The sequence below is a fragment of the Macrobrachium rosenbergii genome, chromosome 31, assembly GCF_040412425.1.
Source record: "Macrobrachium rosenbergii isolate ZJJX-2024 chromosome 31, ASM4041242v1, whole genome shotgun sequence".
NCBI lineage: Eukaryota > Metazoa > Arthropoda > Malacostraca > Decapoda > Palaemonidae > Macrobrachium > Macrobrachium rosenbergii.
Window position 1 is genome coordinate 22,526,688 of NC_089771.1, and position 20,558 is coordinate 22,547,245.

At 37.7% G+C, this 20,558-nt stretch overlaps 1 protein-coding gene across 6 annotated transcripts in view; it reads left to right on the top strand.

Annotated features, from left to right (window-relative positions):
- The first annotated feature begins 2,167 nt into the window (after positions 1 to 2,167).
- Positions 2,168 to 20,558, top strand: part of LOC136855405 (protein dopey-1 homolog) — a 91,297-nt gene continuing 72,906 nt past the window's right edge. For 4 of the 6 annotated variants that reach the window (XM_067132395.1, XM_067132397.1, XM_067132396.1 and 1 more), the window contains exons 1-8: positions 2,168 to 2,598; positions 7,205 to 7,352; positions 12,374 to 12,560; positions 12,872 to 13,037; positions 17,038 to 17,227; positions 17,440 to 17,615; positions 17,960 to 18,262; positions 18,435 to 20,307. In XM_067132395.1, the coding sequence (XP_066988496.1) occupies positions 2,516 to 2,598; positions 7,205 to 7,352; positions 12,374 to 12,560; positions 12,872 to 13,037; positions 17,038 to 17,227; positions 17,440 to 17,615; positions 17,960 to 18,262; positions 18,435 to 20,307 (3,126 nt within the window). In that variant the 5' untranslated portion in view covers positions 2,168 to 2,515. Of the gene's footprint in view, positions 2,599 to 3,144; positions 3,274 to 7,204; positions 7,353 to 12,373; positions 12,561 to 12,871; positions 13,038 to 17,037; positions 17,228 to 17,439; positions 17,616 to 17,959; positions 18,263 to 18,434; positions 20,308 to 20,558 lie in introns of those variants that run through there. The other 2 variants (XM_067132399.1, XM_067132401.1) reach the window with 1 other exon arrangement.

The following is a 20,558-nucleotide window of genomic DNA, read 5'->3' on the forward strand; positions in this document are numbered from 1 at the left end:
ATATGTTCTCTAAATGTACCTGATGTTGCAGTACAAAACACTGGACCTATTTCATGTTTAATAAGGACTAAACAATGGGATCTTGTAGCCAGACATTCAGGGTCGTGCATAGACTTTCAGAAGAGCAGGGGCTCAAGTGGAAAAAAGGGCACTCTTTTAGTTTTTGAAAATTAAATATGCCACGTTTTACATGCTACAATTATATCATAATATACGATATATTTAAAAAGAACAAATGTTGAAAGGATATGATCCAATTAGATTATTATTTCTGACAAAAAGGGCACCTTAGCTATGAAGAAGAAAAAGGGAAGGGGCTCAAGCGCCCCAAGCCCCCTTCCCCTTGTGCACGCCCCTGTTACATCATGATCAAATGTTTGAATAAGCCAGTCCAAGATGTGAAACCCCTGAGGCTAGGTCTCATGATCATTTCAAACACACAGAGCCTGGTGATAAATTTCTTAATGTTAGTACTAAGAATTTCACTACTAGAAATGAAGCTGAAGGAAGGCTCGATGATGTAGATACTGATGTTCCCGTAGATGTTAGTAACGGATTGCCGAATGAGGGCAGCATAAATAATCTTCATATTTCAGATAGCATTGTGCCTATGCAGGTACCCCATATAAGGCGTTAATCTTGCATATGAAAGCCTATTGAGAGTCTTAATCTGTGACTGTTATCCTGGTTTTGTAAAAGGAAGTATAGTTAAAATTGCAGGAGTTTCCTTTGAGTACTAGCCCTGTATGAGTCCTAGAGGCGTGGAGTGTGGACTATTCTGTGGATCAATTGCACCTTACTGCATTTAGTGCCACCTAGTGAGTGTTTTTAGTACGAAGAGGAATAAACAAATATGGCGAGCGAGCAACCAATTTTATTTTTACCCCTCATGGCTTGAGACCTGTATTACGTACTGCTACCTCCATGCATTACAGCTGTGACATCATTAATAACACAGGACTGATGACCAGCGTTATTATATGCCACAGAATTCTTCATTATATATAGTGTATATGAAGCTTCATTGTATAGTTAGATATATTGGTTTATTATTGTATCTGTGTACCAGCCCCAGGAGAGCTGTTAATCAGCTCAGTGGTATGGTAAAACTAAGGTATACTTAACTAAATTTTGTGACCTTCAGCTAAATGAGCTGTCTATACCAGTATTCTATATGAGATATAGTTCTAACAATTGCCACCAGGCAAATGCTAGTATTGCTTCCAACCATTTAACATGGAACAAGATAAAAATGTGTAAAATATGTAAAATTCAAATAAAATCAGCATCGTGGGTAAGGAGGTCATTTTGGTTAGCTCGAATTCCAGAGTCTCTGGATTTCAGACTCTTGCCACTGTGTATAAAAGCAAAATTAACCTCACTTAGACAAGATCCTTGTTGGATTGTTCAGTTAAATTTTTGTATGGATCCACAATGATAGTATTTCTCAACAGTACAAAAACTGATACAGCTTCACAAAATTTGCAGCTGCGTATTTATTAGCTGCTGAGCTAAAGCTCGTCTAATGAGCTGAATTTCACTGCAAGTTCCAGCTTCGTTGATATCTTTATAACCCTAATAAACGTGTTCGTTTACTTCTCCCACCACCAGTTTGGATCACAGACAGTGAGGCGCGCACACACACACACACACGTGTGTGTGTGTGTGTGTGTGTGTGTGTGTGTGTACCAAGCTAGACTAATACGAATTATTATTATTATTATTATTATTATTATTATTATTATTATTATTATTATTCAGATGATAAACCCCTATTTACATGGAATGAGGTAAACAATTTCAGTGCATTTTCTTTAACGCCCTTTATGTGTTTGTTACAAGCTTATGTAATACTTTATGTTAAACGCCGCACTTAGGTCTAGTACTTTTGGCACTGCACAAATATCATAGTATGATAAAATTATTTATGCAGTAAGAGTAGCAACAGAAAATTGGCATTGATAAAAATCATGGCCGAAATGAGTTGCAACAACGATATTGTGATTTAAAGATCAATTACTGAAACATATTACAGTATTTAGAACGTGTATACCTGCATGTTATTGTGCACAGTATAATCTGTTTATGTCCAAACCCGTATCCGTCCATGACAACAGTGAAGATAGTGATCCAGATGAAACGGGATTTGGAGCACTGTATAAGCCTCAGCTTAGTGTGATGTGCCTAAACCAAACAACACACCGCTCTCTCTACTCCTAGGAAATTGTTACTTAATTACGTTTTTCCCGTTCGCTGCAACACATATTATGAGCAGATTATTGGTTATGTTGAACCTGGCACACTTACTGCGTTACTGCTATTAAGCAGAACCGTCTTTGCAGTGCTGAGTGACAATATAACTAATGGAAATCTTTGTAAATGAGGGCATTCCTATAGGGTTCATTGCCTGTCAGTCTCAGTTCTCGCTCGAAGCCATAGGCCTCGTTAGAGCAAGGGGCTCTCCTTTGAGTGATTTGAAACAAAGACACGGTGACTCTTATTGTACAGGATTATCATGTCGCTATTTCTAAGATTTTCAGTGGAAATGCAGACAAAGAAAAGGAATAGAGAACGATTTTTCTGGAGCACTGAAACGCCGTAAGTAGTGATTTTTACTAATTTTTTTAGTTGTTGAGATTACGCTTAGCTGTCGATATATGTCATATATGCATAAGCGAATCGCGCAGGAAAATAACAGGCAGAAGTTCAGTACCAAGCGCTTTCATGTTTATTAACACACATCGTCTGGGCACAAAAATTTTGTCCGGTAATAAACGTGAAAGCGCTTGGTACCGAACTTCTGCCTGTCATTTTCCTGTTGGATTCGCTTATGCACTGAAGTCACGTGCATCTACTGTGATTTTTAAAACATATATGCATGCGTTAAAGTCAAAGTTGAAGTCGCTTGCTGTTGGTTCTTCACTGCCTCAAGGGTACCTAAGCGAACGTTTAAATAGATTATCGAGATCGTTGAAGACAAAAACAGTGAGATAGGTGACCAGGCGAACAGCAAAATTATCACATTCTATTCACGATCCCTTGTATCAGTTACATCTTTTATGATACTTTTTAGCATTAATATTAACAATTATAAAAACAGATAAGATTTTAAGTTTAGATAACGATTCTAAGCTTATTATTGCTGGTGTGACAAAGAAGATCAACATATTAACGATCCCTAAATTTATGACGTCATATTCCAGCTGACAGCTGTAAATTGTAAACAAGAACGTACAAGAGATAGATAGATAGTTTACCGTGGCAATATGCTAGGTGAGTACTTAAGGAAGCGTAATGTGAACGGGGTTAAGGTGATGTGTTTTATGTTTTAAATTATCGACGAAGATTAACAGAGTTAGAAAAGTTTCAGTTCTCTCCTGCCTAAGTCTGACTAACAAACCCGTGGCTTAGGCTCGACTATAGCTGACGTAGCCTAGTCTAGTCGACGATGGGTTATCCTAATCTTACGTTTACCCTTGAGGTAAGATAAATTAGGACGCCATAGTTAATGTCATTGAAATGGGATTAAAAATTAATGGTCGATGTTTTCTTTAGCGTATACCATAATCACATTCTTGAGGTGAAACAGTAATTATCATATGCTTTAGTATTTTGAAAGTCAGGGCAATTCTGCAGAAGAGATCCCCACAGATTTATCGCCTATTGATAGAATAATTTGACCAAAAAATTCAAAATAGCACGTATATCATGTAGTACTGGCAAGGTAATTTGAGAAATTTGCTGTCGTTTGGAGGTACTGCTATGTGTCTTTGTGTTCGTCCCTGAGAGGCTGGTACTAAACATGGCAGATTAATAGTTTTAGAAATAGTGGAAATCCTCCTATTATCTTACAAATCTGAGGTGTTATTTTACTTTAAACCGCGTTTTGTTGTGATCGCAAGTTTCCTTAATGTGTAGTACGAAAGTATTGCAAGTATCTTTTACAAATTATGTTACCGAAAGTTCTTCTGATGGTGTGGTTACCTACTCGGATTTTTTCTAAGTTGTTAAAGTTAATACTATTGGGGAAGTGTAGCCTAGGTCCTGATCTGATTTCTTTGAGTGCATTATGGTAAAGGATGGATTACTTATCTGAAGTGTAATCTACTATTTTCCCTCAGAACTGTGGGTACATAGGAAAATTCAGAAACTTGACTGGTTGTTTTGTTACAATTTTCACATATTACATGCGATTGTGGAAATCAGGCATTACTTGAAAAAGCCAGTTTCAGTTTGCAGTTATGGTACCTTTGGTTTAGTTGTTCTTCTTCCTCTGTGGATTATTTTGGCTGCATTGCTAAATTCCTCACAGAATTTCTTCACCCTCACTCAGATACCCATATATATTTTCTGGAACATATATTACCTAATTCTTTGCAATGCTTCCTTAAATTATAGGGAAGAATGTCATAGGCCTATTTGGTATTACGGAGCTACAGTGAAACTGATGATGAAGAAGACAGTGATGAACTTTGTCAATTAGTTATTTCAAAGGTACTTTCAAGGAAGGTCCTCACCCTCCACCATGGAAGTTAATTTTATTCATGAACCACTGGTTAACCAGTCTGACACCCAACAGTCTTCAGTGGTAAAATTTTACTGTAAACCATTGTTATATTTTGCACTTGAAAACATAATTTTCCCGTGTTTTACCGTATGCTATGAGTGTTTCTGACTTTGGTTATGATAGAAAATAAGGAGTTATAGAGATAGTGGGCCCCACCCTTATATCCTATAATTTGGGGGGCCCAGAGGGGGGAAGTGGGGTTTTTGGGTGGGGAAAAACAGAAAATGGATAAGATATAGCTTTTGACCTACCTTAACCTAATGTAGGGTGTCTGCATCCTTATTTGGCCAAGGGGCTATCAAACCACCCTTGGACCCTCCACCTAACCAGGATGCCAGGTCCTCACCTAGACCTAAACCCTGTACCTAACTTAACCCCTTCACTGTGTGGGACTGTTCTTTGCAGTCATTAAAAGTCTCATCCATGACATGGAACTGATCTCCTCAGTCATCATTCCTTTGGGTTTCTTTAGGCAGCTGTAATAGAAAATGTATTTCCCTTGCCATTTTAAGGATCTTTTGTCTTCTGTATTTTAGCATACAATTGGCAGCACTTGATTTCCAACTTGCAGGATAATCACAGGTCAAGGGATAGAATTTCAGTAACCAAAGTGCTACAGATGGTGGAGGTTTTTCTTGATGATGAAGTAGTACAGAGTCTTTTATTTGGAAATTACAATGAGGTAGTAGGCCTGAACTGTCAGATGAAACCTGATAGTGACAGTAGTGAATATGGTGATGTTCAATATATCGTAGTTATAGATGGATGAGAGGAGGAGAGGCAATGTGGAATTACAGGGGTGGCGGGCTGTCATTGTCTTCTTCAGTGAGGATTTCTTAACCTTCATTTCTTCTTCATTTGGGGGAAGAAACAGTCAATGGAGATGGGGAGGTTCATGAGGTTGAAGGCACTGGTTTGATGAATTGGTCTAAGGAAGTTTGCATTGTATTTTTTTTTCTTTTCATTACATATGATACAATAACAATGCATATCATCTTTGATTGGTTGTTGCTACTTTTGAGAATCTCTAAATGAACATTTGGATCCTGATTCTCAAAATTATTCAAAGCTTTTTCTATAAGAGAAAACCCCTCGGCCAACAATTTTGTTTCAAACTTCTTTAAAGGAAGACGTTCCTCTTCTTAATGTTCTTCTGTTCTTTGCATTTCAGCCAGTTCCATTAAATCCTCTTTCATCAACTCCTCTGGATGAGACGCAAACCGTTCTTCAAAGTCTTCTTCCCCTCAGTCGAGCTGTAGCTTTTCACTTGCTGCCAGTGAGAGACATTAATGATTCCCTTTTCCTCCTCTTCCTGATTAAATCCTTTGAAATCATTGACAGACTGTGGGCATGTAGCCTTCCATGCTCCATTCATGTTGATGCCACTTACTTCATGCCATGCGACTTCAATATTCATGATGCAATTATAAATGTTGTAACCCTTCCTAAAGTCATGTAAGATCAGACCAGGGTCATTCGCTTCCTCCAGTGCTTGCCTATACGTACAGCGAGTGTAATATTTCATGACATTGGCTATTATGCCTTGATATATCGGCTGAATGAGTGAAGTTGTGTTAGGGGTAAATAAACAATTTTCACATCCAGATGGAAATCATCTACAGTAAGTGCAGTGGGTGCCCAGGGGCATTATCCAAAATTAAAAGAACCTTGAAAGGAATCCCATTCTTGCAGCAGTACAGCTTGACTTTGGGAACATAGTGATAGAAAAACCAGTCTTCAAGTACAGCAAGAGTCACCCAGGCTTTGTTATTGGAATCCAGATTATGGGTAGAGAGCTTTTTCTGATGTTTTTGAGTGCCCATGGATTTGCAGTGTGATACACTTAAGAGTGGTTTCAGCTTCAAGTTTCCTGATGCATTGCCACACAGTAGTAAAGTCAGCCTGTCCTTCGCCACCTTATATCCTGGCATCGTCTTCACTTCACGAATGCTGACATCTCATGAATTTCAGGTGTACTGGTTTTATTTTCCATTCCTTCGTACAGTACTGTATTTTTTATTTATTACCACATTCTCTCTCTCTCTCTCTCTCTCTCTCTCTGATGCTGATATCCCCTTGAAAACCTTATGGATTTAGTACAGTCTGTTGACTGTCCATTAGGGAGCTAAGCTGAAGATTTAAAGTAAGCAGGAATACAGTCCCCACTACAGTATACCGTTTTAGTGAAGGTGATCCATGCAGCTTACCACATGATAGGGATGTTTACTTAAATGATCAAGCGTTGGGATGTTCCATTAAATGGAAAAGAATAGTTAAATTTATTCCTTGATCAGTGAACTATTCACGTATGTAAATAAGTTGGTGTATAGACAATGTTAAGTTGTTTTATAAATTGTCGTTGAAGATTTTAATGTTTAGTGTTACAGTATTACTTTTGTTATTAATTGATCTTTTTGCTTTTGTACTCCATTGTGTGAGAGTGATTTTTACACTCAGTAGTCTTAGCTCTGCTCTTCTTGATTGAAAAGCAAGTTCTTGGTGTAACCATTAAACATTAAATGAGCTGAATGACAGGTTACGGCCTAAAAAAGATTTCAGATTTTTCGGTAAGGTCTTTGTTATGTTTGATGTACTGAATATTGTTATGATTATTGTTTTTTCTTCTCTTTTTTTCAGAATGAGTGGATTGAGTCTGGAAGAATATGATTTACTCGGCGATTCAAAGTACCGTGCCTACGTGGCAGCGGTTGATAAGACACTACGCAACTTTGAAAATACTAGCGAGTGGGCTGATCTCATATCCACACTTGGAAAACTTAATAAGGCATGAATTTTACTTTTCCCTGCTTGTATATATGTATTGCTTGCATATACAGTACAGTATTGTGATATTGATATACTATTTTGGTGCATTGCTTTGTTATAGTATTTCTTCAGCGAAAGGATTTTTAATGAATTACAACAATGCCCTCAGTTGTATTTGAGGTTGCTTACGCGGTGAAATTAGTGCATGGAAATAAATACAACTGCTTTACCGAAAGTATAAGTAATTGGAGGTTAGACTACTGTGTTACTAGTACTGTCCAGTGTACCATGATAACCATTAATATGTAGATCTACCTAATTGGGATGTTCATCCAAAGGTCTTTACAAATGTTTCCTATCTTTATAATTTTTTCCCACTAAACTCCCTTTTTATTGAAATTATTTATGCTAAAAGGAATACAACATGTCATAGCATCACTGTTATGTCAGCAATAACAAGAAATTCCAGGTTGAATATGATTTGAAGTGTTCCCTCATGGTCTAGAAAGCATTTTTCCTGGTCTGGCTGGAATTATTGCTGATATTGATATTGATTTTAAGCCTAACTACAGTGCAGTATAGAAATTTACCATTGAAATTAATACAGATGTATCTTCCTTTACTGACAGTAAAATTTTTGTGCATTACTATCCAGCAGTAATGCTGGATTTTTGGGAGGACATTATACTAAACTCGAGATGGCATTTTCCAACTGGAAGCCACATAAAACCATTCTGTTCTAGATAAGAAGTGTAAAGGAGCTTGTGAAAATTTTCGTATGCCATTTTCCTTTCTTACCATTACAGGTACTGTATAGAATAATAAAGCACTCAGTAACTGTACAAATAGTTATGCATATTGTTCTTTTGGAAAAGGAATATTAAGCATATTTTTTTTATTTTAAAAATTGTTTTTAATTGGGGAAAAATATAAACACAGGTATTGTATGTTGGGGTGTCTGTAACCCTTGAAAGTTGTGACATCATGTAACCTTCAAGTCTTAATTCTCACATTTCCAGGTTATTCTAATTACAATAGAATTATCAGTCTAGTCAGTTATTTCATCACAATAAAAAGCTTATTGCGTTCTTGATTTTAAGTCAGAGAGTTTAAAATGATTATTTTATTAATGAAATATGTTTTGAGGAAGAAAAAACCTTTTTTCGGTAGCTGCTAGAAGTCCGCAAAGAAGGTACTCTTATGGTCCCCTCAGGTCTCCATGAGACAGACCAGCCAATATCGAAGAATTCTCTTATAGTGGGTTAGTTATAGTTATAAATGATTTGCAGACCTCTGAACTCTTTTAGGGTTCCTCTTATAGTGGGTCTTGGCCAGGATAATGCCTTTGATAGACACAGTGATCAAGTATAAAAGGACTCCAGGCAAGAGGGTTCTTTCCCTTGCCTACAGTGATGACCCAGTTTTCCTTCATCCTTTTCTCACAGATGGCAACAGTGCACAAACTGGCAAAGATCCCCATTACTCGCAGATCTGTGGAAGAAAAATACTCTCCATAAATTTCCATGCCTTTTCATCAGGGAAAGTGGGTTAACTCACAGTGGCTAACAAAATGACTTTTTTCTTTCTCCAAAACCTGTTTTTGAGAGTGTAGCTGCTGTTCATCCTGAAAGGAACATACAAAAAGAAATTGACAGGTGACAAAATGGCGAAGCTCCTGATTAAAAAATCCCAACAACCCAGATGAAAAATTGGTCCATAGTAAAGTAACGTAAGTTTTTTACCTACCACCTTTTATTCAGGATATACATTAGGGTAAAGCAATGAAAGATAGGAAAAAACAAGATCCTGTGCTGTATAAAAAATAGGAAAAAACAAGATCCTGTACTGTATATGTGTAACTCTCTGTGGTTCTTAAGTGACATCAGATTATGCCAGGTTGGGATATAGCATTACTGTGCCCCTCCCCAGCTGTATTTCAGAATTATCACATCATCAAAAAGGCCCTTTGATTTCTACTAAGCTGCCTAGGGCACAGGGACTTACCACACCACCTACCAACACAGAGTGTACCCAAATTTGCTGGATGTCATGACAGCAGTGTTTGAGAAACACTGCCTCTGATGACTAACTTTTAAACTTAGAAACTTCTTTGCAAGAAATGTATCATACAGCAGTTAGGGATGCAACCATCTCCTGAGGGGTGGATTCCATCTTTCAAATTAGGGACACAATTCTCAACCTATGCAGAGGAAGTGAGGGGTGGATTCCATCTTTCAAATTAGGGACACAATTCTCAACCTATGCAGAGGAAGTGAGTTATTTGTGTTAAGATGTAAGAAAAAAGGACCATCTGGGATGTTTAAAGCAACACATAGGTAAACCTGGAGTGCTTGGACCAGGCATAACATATCTATAATTCTGAGTTCTTGTAGAAGCTGGTCTTTGCAATGCAAAGGACCGGATAAGGGAATTAAAACCTATATTTGGATCAGTACCACCCCCTTGAAGCAAGAGCTTTGTTATTGCAGCCTTTTATAACATAATTGTAATAGCAGCTTGGCACTTGTCCTCGGAGCGGTAGATTAGACACTGTTAAAGTGTTTCAACTAAGGCTCAACCAGCTCTTAGTGAGGAGGTAAACCAACCACACTTTCTATATGGATTGATATTCATGGATGAATGAAGTCCGTAGTCTTTGCACCAGGTACCTAACAAGGTTGAATGAATAATCTTCATGGCAGACTAGATTTTAAAAATTCCTCATGTGAAGACCATGTCTCAGAAGAGAGGATGCGTATACGACATTTCTTCTTCCTGTCTGGGATAGAACAGCAGACAGTATTAGGATTGATTTTCTTTTTTGTTGTTGAAGCAGTAGGAATGAATAATCTTGGCCATTTAGGTTACTAACAGGTGGTCTTTCTGAAAGTTAGGAGTTTGTTCAAAACCTTGAAAATCTGGGACAATGGAGGAAAAAGTAGAATTTCCTCCATTTGTTGCAGTCTAGTAGATATGTATCTCTTGCTATTGCCTGACTATTTAGGCTTGGAGACTCATACACTTGAAGTTGATAGTTTTTATGTGTGGGAAACAGGAAGCTTGTTAGCAGTTATTTGAAAGGAGGGTTTTTCTAGCATCCACTCAGCTCAGGCTGCCATCCGCCTTGACAGGGAGTCTGGTATGGCACTGAGTGACCCCAAGAGGTGGACTACTGACAAGTGCCACTTTTTGCCTGAGCCATTCTTAGGATAGACAGCATGACTGCACTTAGATGGTCTGAGTGGGAACCTGACCTCATGATACAAATCATCGATGTCATATTGTATAGGACCGACAAATGTGGGTCCACTTTGGAAGCTTCAGTTTTTTGAGAGACAGGAAGACAGCCATCAGCTCAGGGAAATTGATGTGACACCTCCCTAAAACAGGTGACCTTCTCTTTACCTGACAATCCTCCCAGTGGCCTACCCAACTTGCCAAAGAGGCAACCCTGTGTGTAACTACCTACATGGACAGAGGAGTCGGTTTGACTTGTTTTGCAGAATTCCCTTCCAGGTCCACAGATGGAATATCTTCCCGACTACTGTACCTAACTTCATGGGGAAAACCCAGGTTGAGCAAGGAACCTTTACAGAGCCTTTATTATTATGGTTTGAGTGTGGCTAGGAAGACAGCTGACCACGAAAGATATTCCAAGTAAGCCTCCACCACACAAATGCCTTTTTGGTTTTGAGGTGGGTGTCATGGGTGGTGACTTGTGTGTCTAAGGAAGGATAATAATAAGTACAAAAATTTCCTTTCTAATAAGTGCATGTTTTGTGAATGTCCAGTATGATGTTGTCCTGGGTTCATCTACACCCTTCATTGTATCCCCGTGGGGTCTGTGATGGAAAGCTAGAAAATTCGATGCCTAATGATGTAAGGTGTCATTGCATAACTATTAGAAGTTTCTAGTCTGGCGTGGTTTGATGAGCAGATTTTCGACGATGCAGCACAAGATTAATCTCTCTCTCTCTCTCTCTCTCTCTCTCTCTCTCTCTCTCTCTCTCTCTCTCTCTCTCTCTCTCTCTCTCTCTCTCTCTCTCTCTCTCTCTCTCTCAGTAAACTGTCCTCTCAAATTATATGGTACTTGCTCTCTTTCTTAGTAAATGGTCACCTTTAGGTAAAAAGTGCTAGCTCTGTCAGTAAGCAGTCACTTCAAAGCAAATGAATTGTACTGTATTTATGCACTTGGTAAAATTTAATGTATTTAGATTAAATTAGTATAACCACTATTATTACAATTTACTTTCCAGAGAGGACAGTACATTTTATGGGAGTAATTGATAAATATGTAACAGAGCCAGTTACAGAGCTAAGACAGTAAAAGGTGTTTGCAATAGGGAGAGGAAATTTTCTGCTTTTTTAGTGGTTGGCAGTTAATTTACATAAGCTGGTACAGTATATAGAAATGTTTCTTTCTTACGAGCTTTTTATTAGTTTTGAAATACTCCTTGTTACCTTTCTCTCACTCTTGCCCTGTGTGCATGTGTGTGTGTGTCTGATTAAGAGGTTAGTTGTTAGTAACATTTTAGATATTCAGTGGCAAAAATTAACATAAAATGCAGACAGCATTTTGCCATCAGACATAATCAAACCAGAGCCAGTGGATGAAAATAGAACTTATAAAGCCAGCCACTGTGGGAACTTCTGCTGGTTAATTTGTTTCAAAATACCAGCAAAACTTGTGAATATTACCTCTGGTGGCTAGTTCAAAATCAGATGAAGTGGTGTCCTTGGACAGACTACAGTAGTAAAGTATGTGAGGCACATCTATCCATGTAATTTTGTCCACTGGTCTGATGTTATGTATACTTGTTTGCCAAGTGTCTTTTTGAGATTTACAGTAAATGTTAAATTGATTAACATAATTGGGCCAAATTTCTGCCTAAAGAATAGGTCATCCTCCCTCACTCTGTCTTCTGAAGTTACACGAGATTTAAAGTAAATACTATAATATTTAATAGAGTTGGTTGAATCATCATGAATACATTTTTTAAGATTGCAATAAGTTTCTAACTCTCTTTATATTTTTAACAGGTATTATTATCCCACATGAAGTACCCTGTTGTCCCGAGGCGCATTACTATCAGCAAGCGGTTAGCTCAGTGCATGCATCCAGCGTTGCCATCGGGGGTTCATTTGAAAGCGCTGGAGACATATGATATTATCTTCAAATGCATGGGAACCAATCGTCTCTCTCAAGAACTTTTTATTTATAGTGCAGGTCAGAATGATTTTCCTTTGTAAATTATGACAGCTGTCTATTTACTGAATGAAGTTTATATATTTGGTTCATTTTCATTTGTTTGGTGTAGTGTGATAGTATTTCAGGTCATACTATTGGTAAAATGTTTGGGTAGAATTGATATTACACAATTTTATGATTTTTATAGTCAAACTGTTTGCCTTTCTGGACTTGAATTGGGAGGGATGACAATTGTTTTTCCCCCCAAAAAAGTGATGCAATCTGAAATGTTTATTGTACCAAAACATATTTGTTGGGTTAGTGCTGTATGTTTTCATGTCTCTTTGCAGGTTTATTCCCATTGTTCAGCAGTGCTGCAATGAATGTCAGATCTGCCCTTTTAACTGTGTATGAAACCCACTTTGTTCCTTTGGGACAAAGACTCCGTCCTGGACTCAATGGGTTTTTGTCAGGTATTCTGGCAGGGTTGGAAGAGGGTTCCGATCACTTGGAGAGGTATGTCTGTATCAAACGATTATTTTTATGTACAGTACTCTTTGATTTGACCATCTTTTCTAATTAGTTATAATTTTTATATGCAATCCATTTTTCTTGAAATTAAATATTTTTCAGTGTTGGCAGAGTATTGTGAGGTGTGATTATAGAATGCTAAGATTCATGGCCAGTGTTTGGTGGTAAGATTATATTACAAATAAGGAAGTGGTGGAGAGATTTGGTGTCCATCGGCTGGAAAATAAGCAAAAAGCTTAGAGAGACTAATATGTTTTGGATGTATAATAAGAGAGGATTAGGAGTACAGTAGTTAGTCAGAAAAGCAGTAGATATGGAAATTATCAACAGTAATATGAACAGGAAGGCATAAGAAGTCATGGGTAAAGGGTATAGATTAGAGCTTATACCTGATGGGAGTCCGGATTGAGGACAGAGGAGAGATAACTCATTTTACTTCTAACCTCACAAAGGGAAAATTGATGTAAAAGCATAAATAACAATGATGTGAAGAATTATGTTCTCTTAAGATTTTTTGTCTAATTTTATAAGAATTGTGTTAAGTTGTTTGAGATGGAATGTCCAACTTCTAATTCATAGAGAAAAATTTGAAGAAGATAAGAGACTAGTGGCTGGTGGGAAGGGAAGGAATCAGAATATTATCTCAGTAAAGATAAAGAAATGTTCGATATTGCAACAAAATTAAAGTTGAAGAGAAAGAGATCATGAAATACTGTAATGGAATTGAACCACCACTGATTGGAAAGAATGAATATGTTGACATACAGAGGATCAAGGACCATCTAGAATATCAAGCATTGTGTTGAAAAGTAGCCGGAGAACCAATTGATAATGAACGGTTCAGGATATATGACAATGCAATGAAGGAAGGGACTGGATAATTAAAACATTTGATATAAAGTTTAATCTTATTGAGATGAAGTTTTTTCTAGTTCAAAGCTGTGACTATTCAAGTTTTTTCTAAAGCTGTGACTAAAGTTTTTATAGTCTAAAGTTGTGACTTCAACAACTAGAGTTGATTTAGCCATCAGTGCAAAGGCCAGGTACTAGAGAGATATGATGATGAAACTTGGGCTAATTACCATATGCATTTTAGCTTGCTCTGGCACCACCACCCCTGTGTAAGCAAATTTACAGTCAGTGCATTTCTTGGATTCTTGCTGCTTTTGCTCAAATTTTGCTTATTTTCCAAAGCTTATTCTTGCTGGTGGACTTGCATTATAGTATCAGAATAAGGAGTAAAGTTTGTAATGTTGCAGGCCAGTCTCTTTTGTGAAATAGACAATTGAGATTCCGCTCATATGTATTCGTTCCTGTGGAAATACAAGCCTTCGCCTTGTATGAAGAAGTATCCTTCAGTGGAAGGAATTGGTTGTTGAAACTTGGTAACAGGGTAGCTAACTGGTGGAGATGGGAGTGAGTGGGGGAGTACACTTCATGGTAATAGGATAGCTTACTGGTGGAGATGGGGGTGAGTCGGGTGAGTACACTTCATAGTAACAGGATAGATAACTGGTGGAGATGGGGGTGAGTGTTGAAGTACACTTCACTGTAACAGGATAGCTAAGTGGTGGAGATGGGGGTGAGGGGGCAGAGTACACTTCATAGTAACAGGATAGCTAACTGGTGGGGAGGGGGGTGAGTGGGGGAGTACACTTCACAGTAACAGGATAGGTAACTGGTGGAGATGGGGTTGAGAGGGGGAGTACACTTCACTTTCTGTCACTTTTCACAGTGTTGTAGATTTACAGTGCTGTTCGAAGGAGTAGACTAATGCCAGTAAGGCTTACCAGCAATAGGTCTGATTTTTGTGGACAGAATATGAAAGGAAAACAAGAAAAATACAATCCTTTTACAGTTATTTTATTTAAAGAGAGAGCTTATATAGATTAGACTGTCAAAAATATGTGACATTACCATTTTCATACATCAGCCACCTACTTACCGGTTACCTAACCTAAATCTAAAAGAATGCTTACATACAGGTAGTCCCCGGGTTACGGAGGCTCTGACTTACAGTGTTCCGTACTTACGACGTTTTTTCAAATATATTCATCAAAAACTTGGTTCCGCGTTACGGCTGATGTTCCAAAGTTGCGGCACCGTAACTAGGATTATGGCGCAGTAATTAGGGTTCTGAGCGGCGTAGCTGTAGGAGTTATAACAGGGTGAGAAAACTGGTTCAGGGTTCACTATAAGGAGAGGAGATAACCAGTTTAGGGTTCACTATCCCTCCTTGAGGAAACCAGTTTATTGCCAGGGCAAAGCTTAAAAACCTGTTTCTTTCCCTAGGCTTATGTAAGTCTCTCTCTCTCTCTCTCTCTCTCTCTCTCTCTCTCTCTCTCTCTCTCTCTCTCTCTCTCTCTCTCTCTCTCTCTTACAATGTTATTGTTCCAAGTTACTGTGTTTTTTCAACTTATGGCATGCCACTGGGATGGAACCCCCACCAAAGCCAGGTACTGCCTACATCAAAATATATTTATCCATTTTTTTTTTTTTCTCAGCCCTTATTTAAATTTTGATCGGTATCAGAAAACACAAATAAAACGCAATGAAGTACTTCAATATTTCCATAACCTAAATGCCTTAACCTAAACAATGTGGTAATACACACATCCACACAACCCTTTGCCTAGAACTTATATGCATAAATTTTTATGCTACCATAATTTCTTATTCTGTTTTATATATTAAATTCTTTCCCATGATGGTTGTATGCTTTTCATTGCTTAGTTTACAAAAACCACACAAAAAAATGTACAATTTCTATTGCCACAAACAAATCAAGAAAAACAGTCAGCCTCAACAATACAGGTATTTTAACAGAAAACACTACAGTTACTGCTGATCCTTTTAAGCCCTCGCTTACATGAGAGCAGATTTTTCCATGTCAGTGTTAGTAGGTTTACATATTCAAATGAAGCCCTCATCAGTATTTATACTTATTAAGTATTGACATCACAGTTTTAGCTGTGAAGGCTCTCATTAACATCAGCACAAAGTTGACCATTTTCTAAGTAGCCTTCCTAACATCTGCAACTAAATCTTCCATGGAAATTGATATAATCCTTCTGTCAAATCAGTGAACATTTTTAGGGTGACCCCTTCAGCAGTAACACCATATATGAAAAAGGTTCACCATAAATGAAACTGACATATGTGTTTGGAAAATAACCCAAAAGATAAACAGATATTAAAATATAACTAAATAAATCCAATAAGAAAATATAAACAATAAAATCATACATATAACCCAGTCAGTATAATGCCATTACAGCAGGACTGTGAAGTAACAAATTAGGAAAAAAAAAATTACGAAATTGCTTTTACATAATAATGTGTTTTTTTTCGTTATATCTGGAAATTTCAAATATCCGGATGGGCCTTATATGTATTAATCCAGATAACTGAGGGATTACCGTAATGATACCAGCATTAGCCTTGATGTCAAACCTCAACTGAAGGTAGAGACTCTCTGCAGGATTACCTACTTGAGGCTAGAATTACTCATTGGTATACTTTTAAAGCCAATGTTTTCTGTGGTTTGGGAAACCTGCCTTTGACAAATGATGCATTATCCCATCATCCTTGTCAATGACGTAGTCAGTAGTATGAGTATTAGGTAAGATTCACAGAAATAACATCAGTTTACATATTAGAACTGGTTGTTTCTGTCTAAAGTAACATTCATAGTGTCCACCTAGCCTCCCTACAATCCAGTGGGCAGAAAACTGTAAGGCATATAAAATGGAGTTGCTCTCTCCATACCTGCTCCAGGAAAGGTAAACAGGAAGATGTGGTAGGCTGATAGACCCAGTACTACCCCTGTTTTATTTTTCCAAACTGCTGAGTGAGCTGGTTGCTTGAAACTTAACCTATATGAAAGATAGGTACGTATAGAAATAACAAATTTTTGCTTGAAAATTTGAGATTTTCTTCTAAAAAACAATTCTGTTTTTACTGTAATATATCTTCTCACATGCAGGACATCCCAACTATTAACACGAGTTGCTGAAGGTGTTGGGAAGGCAGAATTTTTTGGATGTTTGTGGGACTGCGTTTGGGGTAACTCTGGCGTTCGTCTTCCTGCCATCACCCACATAATGGCATGTTTCAATAAGAAGCTGTCAACAGAAGACCAGCTCCACATTCTTGGTACCAATATTGATGTAATGGTAAGATTTTGTATTTGTTCATGTATGTTGTTATTAGAATTATTTAGTTGTTTTAATTCTAGATGTGGGGAGTTACTAGTGTGGTGCTGAGAACGTTTGCGGATGTTCTGGATATATTTTCAAAATGATGCTTTGAGTATACTGAATACTAATTATATACACAAAGAATTCAGGTGTAGGAGGCAGTGAGATGTTTTTTCATATGTTTACAGGTATCAGCATTGTGCCAAGCCCTTGAAGACAGTAGTGTCTTGGTACAACGAGCAGCTCTTGATTTGACCTTGTCAGCTCTTCCCATGCATAATACACAGCTGCTGAGACCAGACCTTGTAAGGATTATCACTTCTGCCATTTTGGTACTCTTGAGAAGAGATATGTCTCTTAACAGGTAAGATGATGTTTCATTCATACGTACAGTACAGTGATAAAACCTCTTATTATACTGTTCAAGGATTTAGTTAGATATTTACAGTGTGTGTTATAGGGTTTATTGTAATCAGCAGTTTGTGAAAGGATAACACCAGAAATCTCAAGCTTTATACAGCTACTTTATATACAAAAAACTTATGCATGTTGGACAGTCCAATGTTTTGTAACAGTACAAACCTATCTATCCAGTCAGCTAACCTAACCCAAGAACACGCAGAACTCATAAATCAGATATTACTCTGATCTGTCAATTGATACTTTATTAATGTCTGTACTTATCACTTTCTCTTTTTCTTTATGCAGACGTCTTTATGCCTGGCTGTTAGGATCTGAAATCAACTTCTCATTATTATCCTCTGAACACCCTGTAGTGAAGCGCCTTGCTAGCACTATGAGTGACACAAACACTGAAGACGGAACAGATATTAATGCATACTTTGAAATATTCTCGCGTCCTCTTCTTGTGGAAGGTGTGAAAAGTTGTTTGAAGGCCAGCCAAGGTACTAATCCACCAGATTTGAGGCCTTATAGGCTTATAGTGTCCCTTTTAGATAAGCCGGAAATTGGTCCATTCATATTGGATGATATTTTCTTAGATTTGCTAAGGTAAGTTCTCTCTTTTTTGCTGATGTTATGTGTAGGAAATTGAAAATATGTGAGATAAACACAAAAAAATTTGATTGTTGTTTTATGGTTGTTGTTTTATGAAAAAAAATAGTGTTGTATGATAAAATATTGGTTCAGTAGAACAGAAATTTTCTTTTAATTTTCATTCCAGATGCTTATATCACACCTGCCAAACACTTCAAGAGCCTAAAGTTTTAGTTGAGTCCCGCTGTAGACAACAGAGTACTACAGATAGACAAGCATCCTTAGTACCTCCTTGTTCACCAGATAAGAATACAGTTGAGGGTAACAAAGGTCTACATGAAGTAACTAAGACTGCTACACTTCTATTTAGTGCTTTGCAGCCATCTTACCCATGGATTTATCTTACTGGATTGCTACGCACTGCTTGTGAGTCACATGAGACTGTACATGCAAATAATGAAAACCAGTCATCAGGAGTGCAAGAAGTGGGAAGTTCTTGCATGACAGTGATAGAAATTTGCACCTTACTGCAGCATCTGTTGACTTCTCTCCCTTTAGACACTCAACAACAAACACAGGCATCTAGGTTGCCTGAGGTCCTGAATACCATAACTTCCCTCCTTACAGACTATTTAGTTGTTCTAACATCTAATGAACTCTTTGTGGGACTGTCTCTTTGTAAAGCTATTCTGCTAAAACTCATACCTTCCGTTACGCTTCCTCCAGCCATTGCAGCGTCTCGTCCAGAGTCTCGTGCCAGTATTAATACGTTTACTTCCCTTCAGCTCCATGCTGTGTCACAAGTTTCGTCTCTAAGTCGTCCTCCAGTAGTCCCTGAATCTCGAGCGAGAGAAAGCCCTCCAAGTGAGAGTGGGATTGTTCAGATAGGTATAGAGGCTAATGAGGAAGATATAAATATAGAGGAGAAAGCAGATTTTGAGTCTGTTTTAAGTGAGGGTGAGCAAAAGAACAATGGTTCAGTAACTGATACAGAAGCTGAAACCTCATTTATATCGGTTAATTTGAGGTCTAAAGGGGATTCTGTTAGTTCTACTGAAAGTGATAAAGAAGATCTGCCTAATACAAAAGTACCAAAGAATGAAACTCCAAAGGAAAATATGTTGCCTGGTGAAATAAATCCAGTAGAAGATATATTTGATCTTGATAATTTGGATTTATGTAATGAAAAGGAACACCAGATAAATGAGGTGCCTTCAGATTCAGGAGTAGAAGAAGGAGATTTAACTCCCAAACATCCAAAAGGGGATAATGCCTATCTGTTTCATGAGGCAAGTGAGGATGAATATGAAAGTGCCCCTCAGAGTCCCAGTCATCAGGGATATTCACCATTACATGGCTATGTAAGGGAGTTTGAAAAGTTTTTTTTACGTTTTATTCAGAATAAAGTTCTCAGTGATGATTCTTCCCTTTGTGACTTTGAAAACTCTGTGTATCATTCAGAGATTTTAGGAGTAGATTCGCAGTCTGAATTAAAGCAGTTGCTAGATGAATGTTTACATTGTTGTGAAACGAAAAACTCCTCAAAAAATGCATCACCAATAAAACTGCGTATTAAGAAGAGGCTTCATTGTTTGACGCCTTCACGATCCCCTAGTTCACTTTCGTCTCACTCTTCACTTTCAGTACATTCAGAGGGTAAGGGAGAGTCTGTTGATTTATCATCAGTTCTTCAACTGAAACAAGATCTTAGTGAACACCTTGAAGTTTTTAAAGCCTCTTGCAAAGTCCTTGTTGATTTGTCATCTCTTCCTACAACTCCTGGTTCAGTCTTAAATAGACCATCAGAGCAGCTTCCTCACTGGTTTGTTGGATTGCTAGCATGTGTTATATGTGGAAATCAAGCCTCTTCGCAATTCACAATAGCTTCAATTTCAACTCTTCTTGAGCTGGTGATGCTCTCTCAGTCAGACCTCTCTGTCTGGCAGAATGAATATGGGGCAGGGTGTGACAATGAAGTAGGTGTGGTAGCAGTAAATATCACGCCATTATTACTTCCATCTCACACTCACATCCTTTTACATCATACAACAGTATACCAGGTGAGGAAGCATGTTTTTGTTATATTATTATTTGCTTATTATTTCTTGTCATCATGAGAAACCCCTTTTTTTTGCCATTCAGTATGTACTGTTTTTATAATCTGGCTGATTTTGTTTCTTCTAAAATAATTTCTTGTCCATCTGCATCAGATTTAAACATCACATATAAAAGATAGGAGATTTTTCCTTGTGTAACTTGTGAAAAAACTTGTGCCCATATAATTTGCAAACCTATTACAGTAATCCTTCAA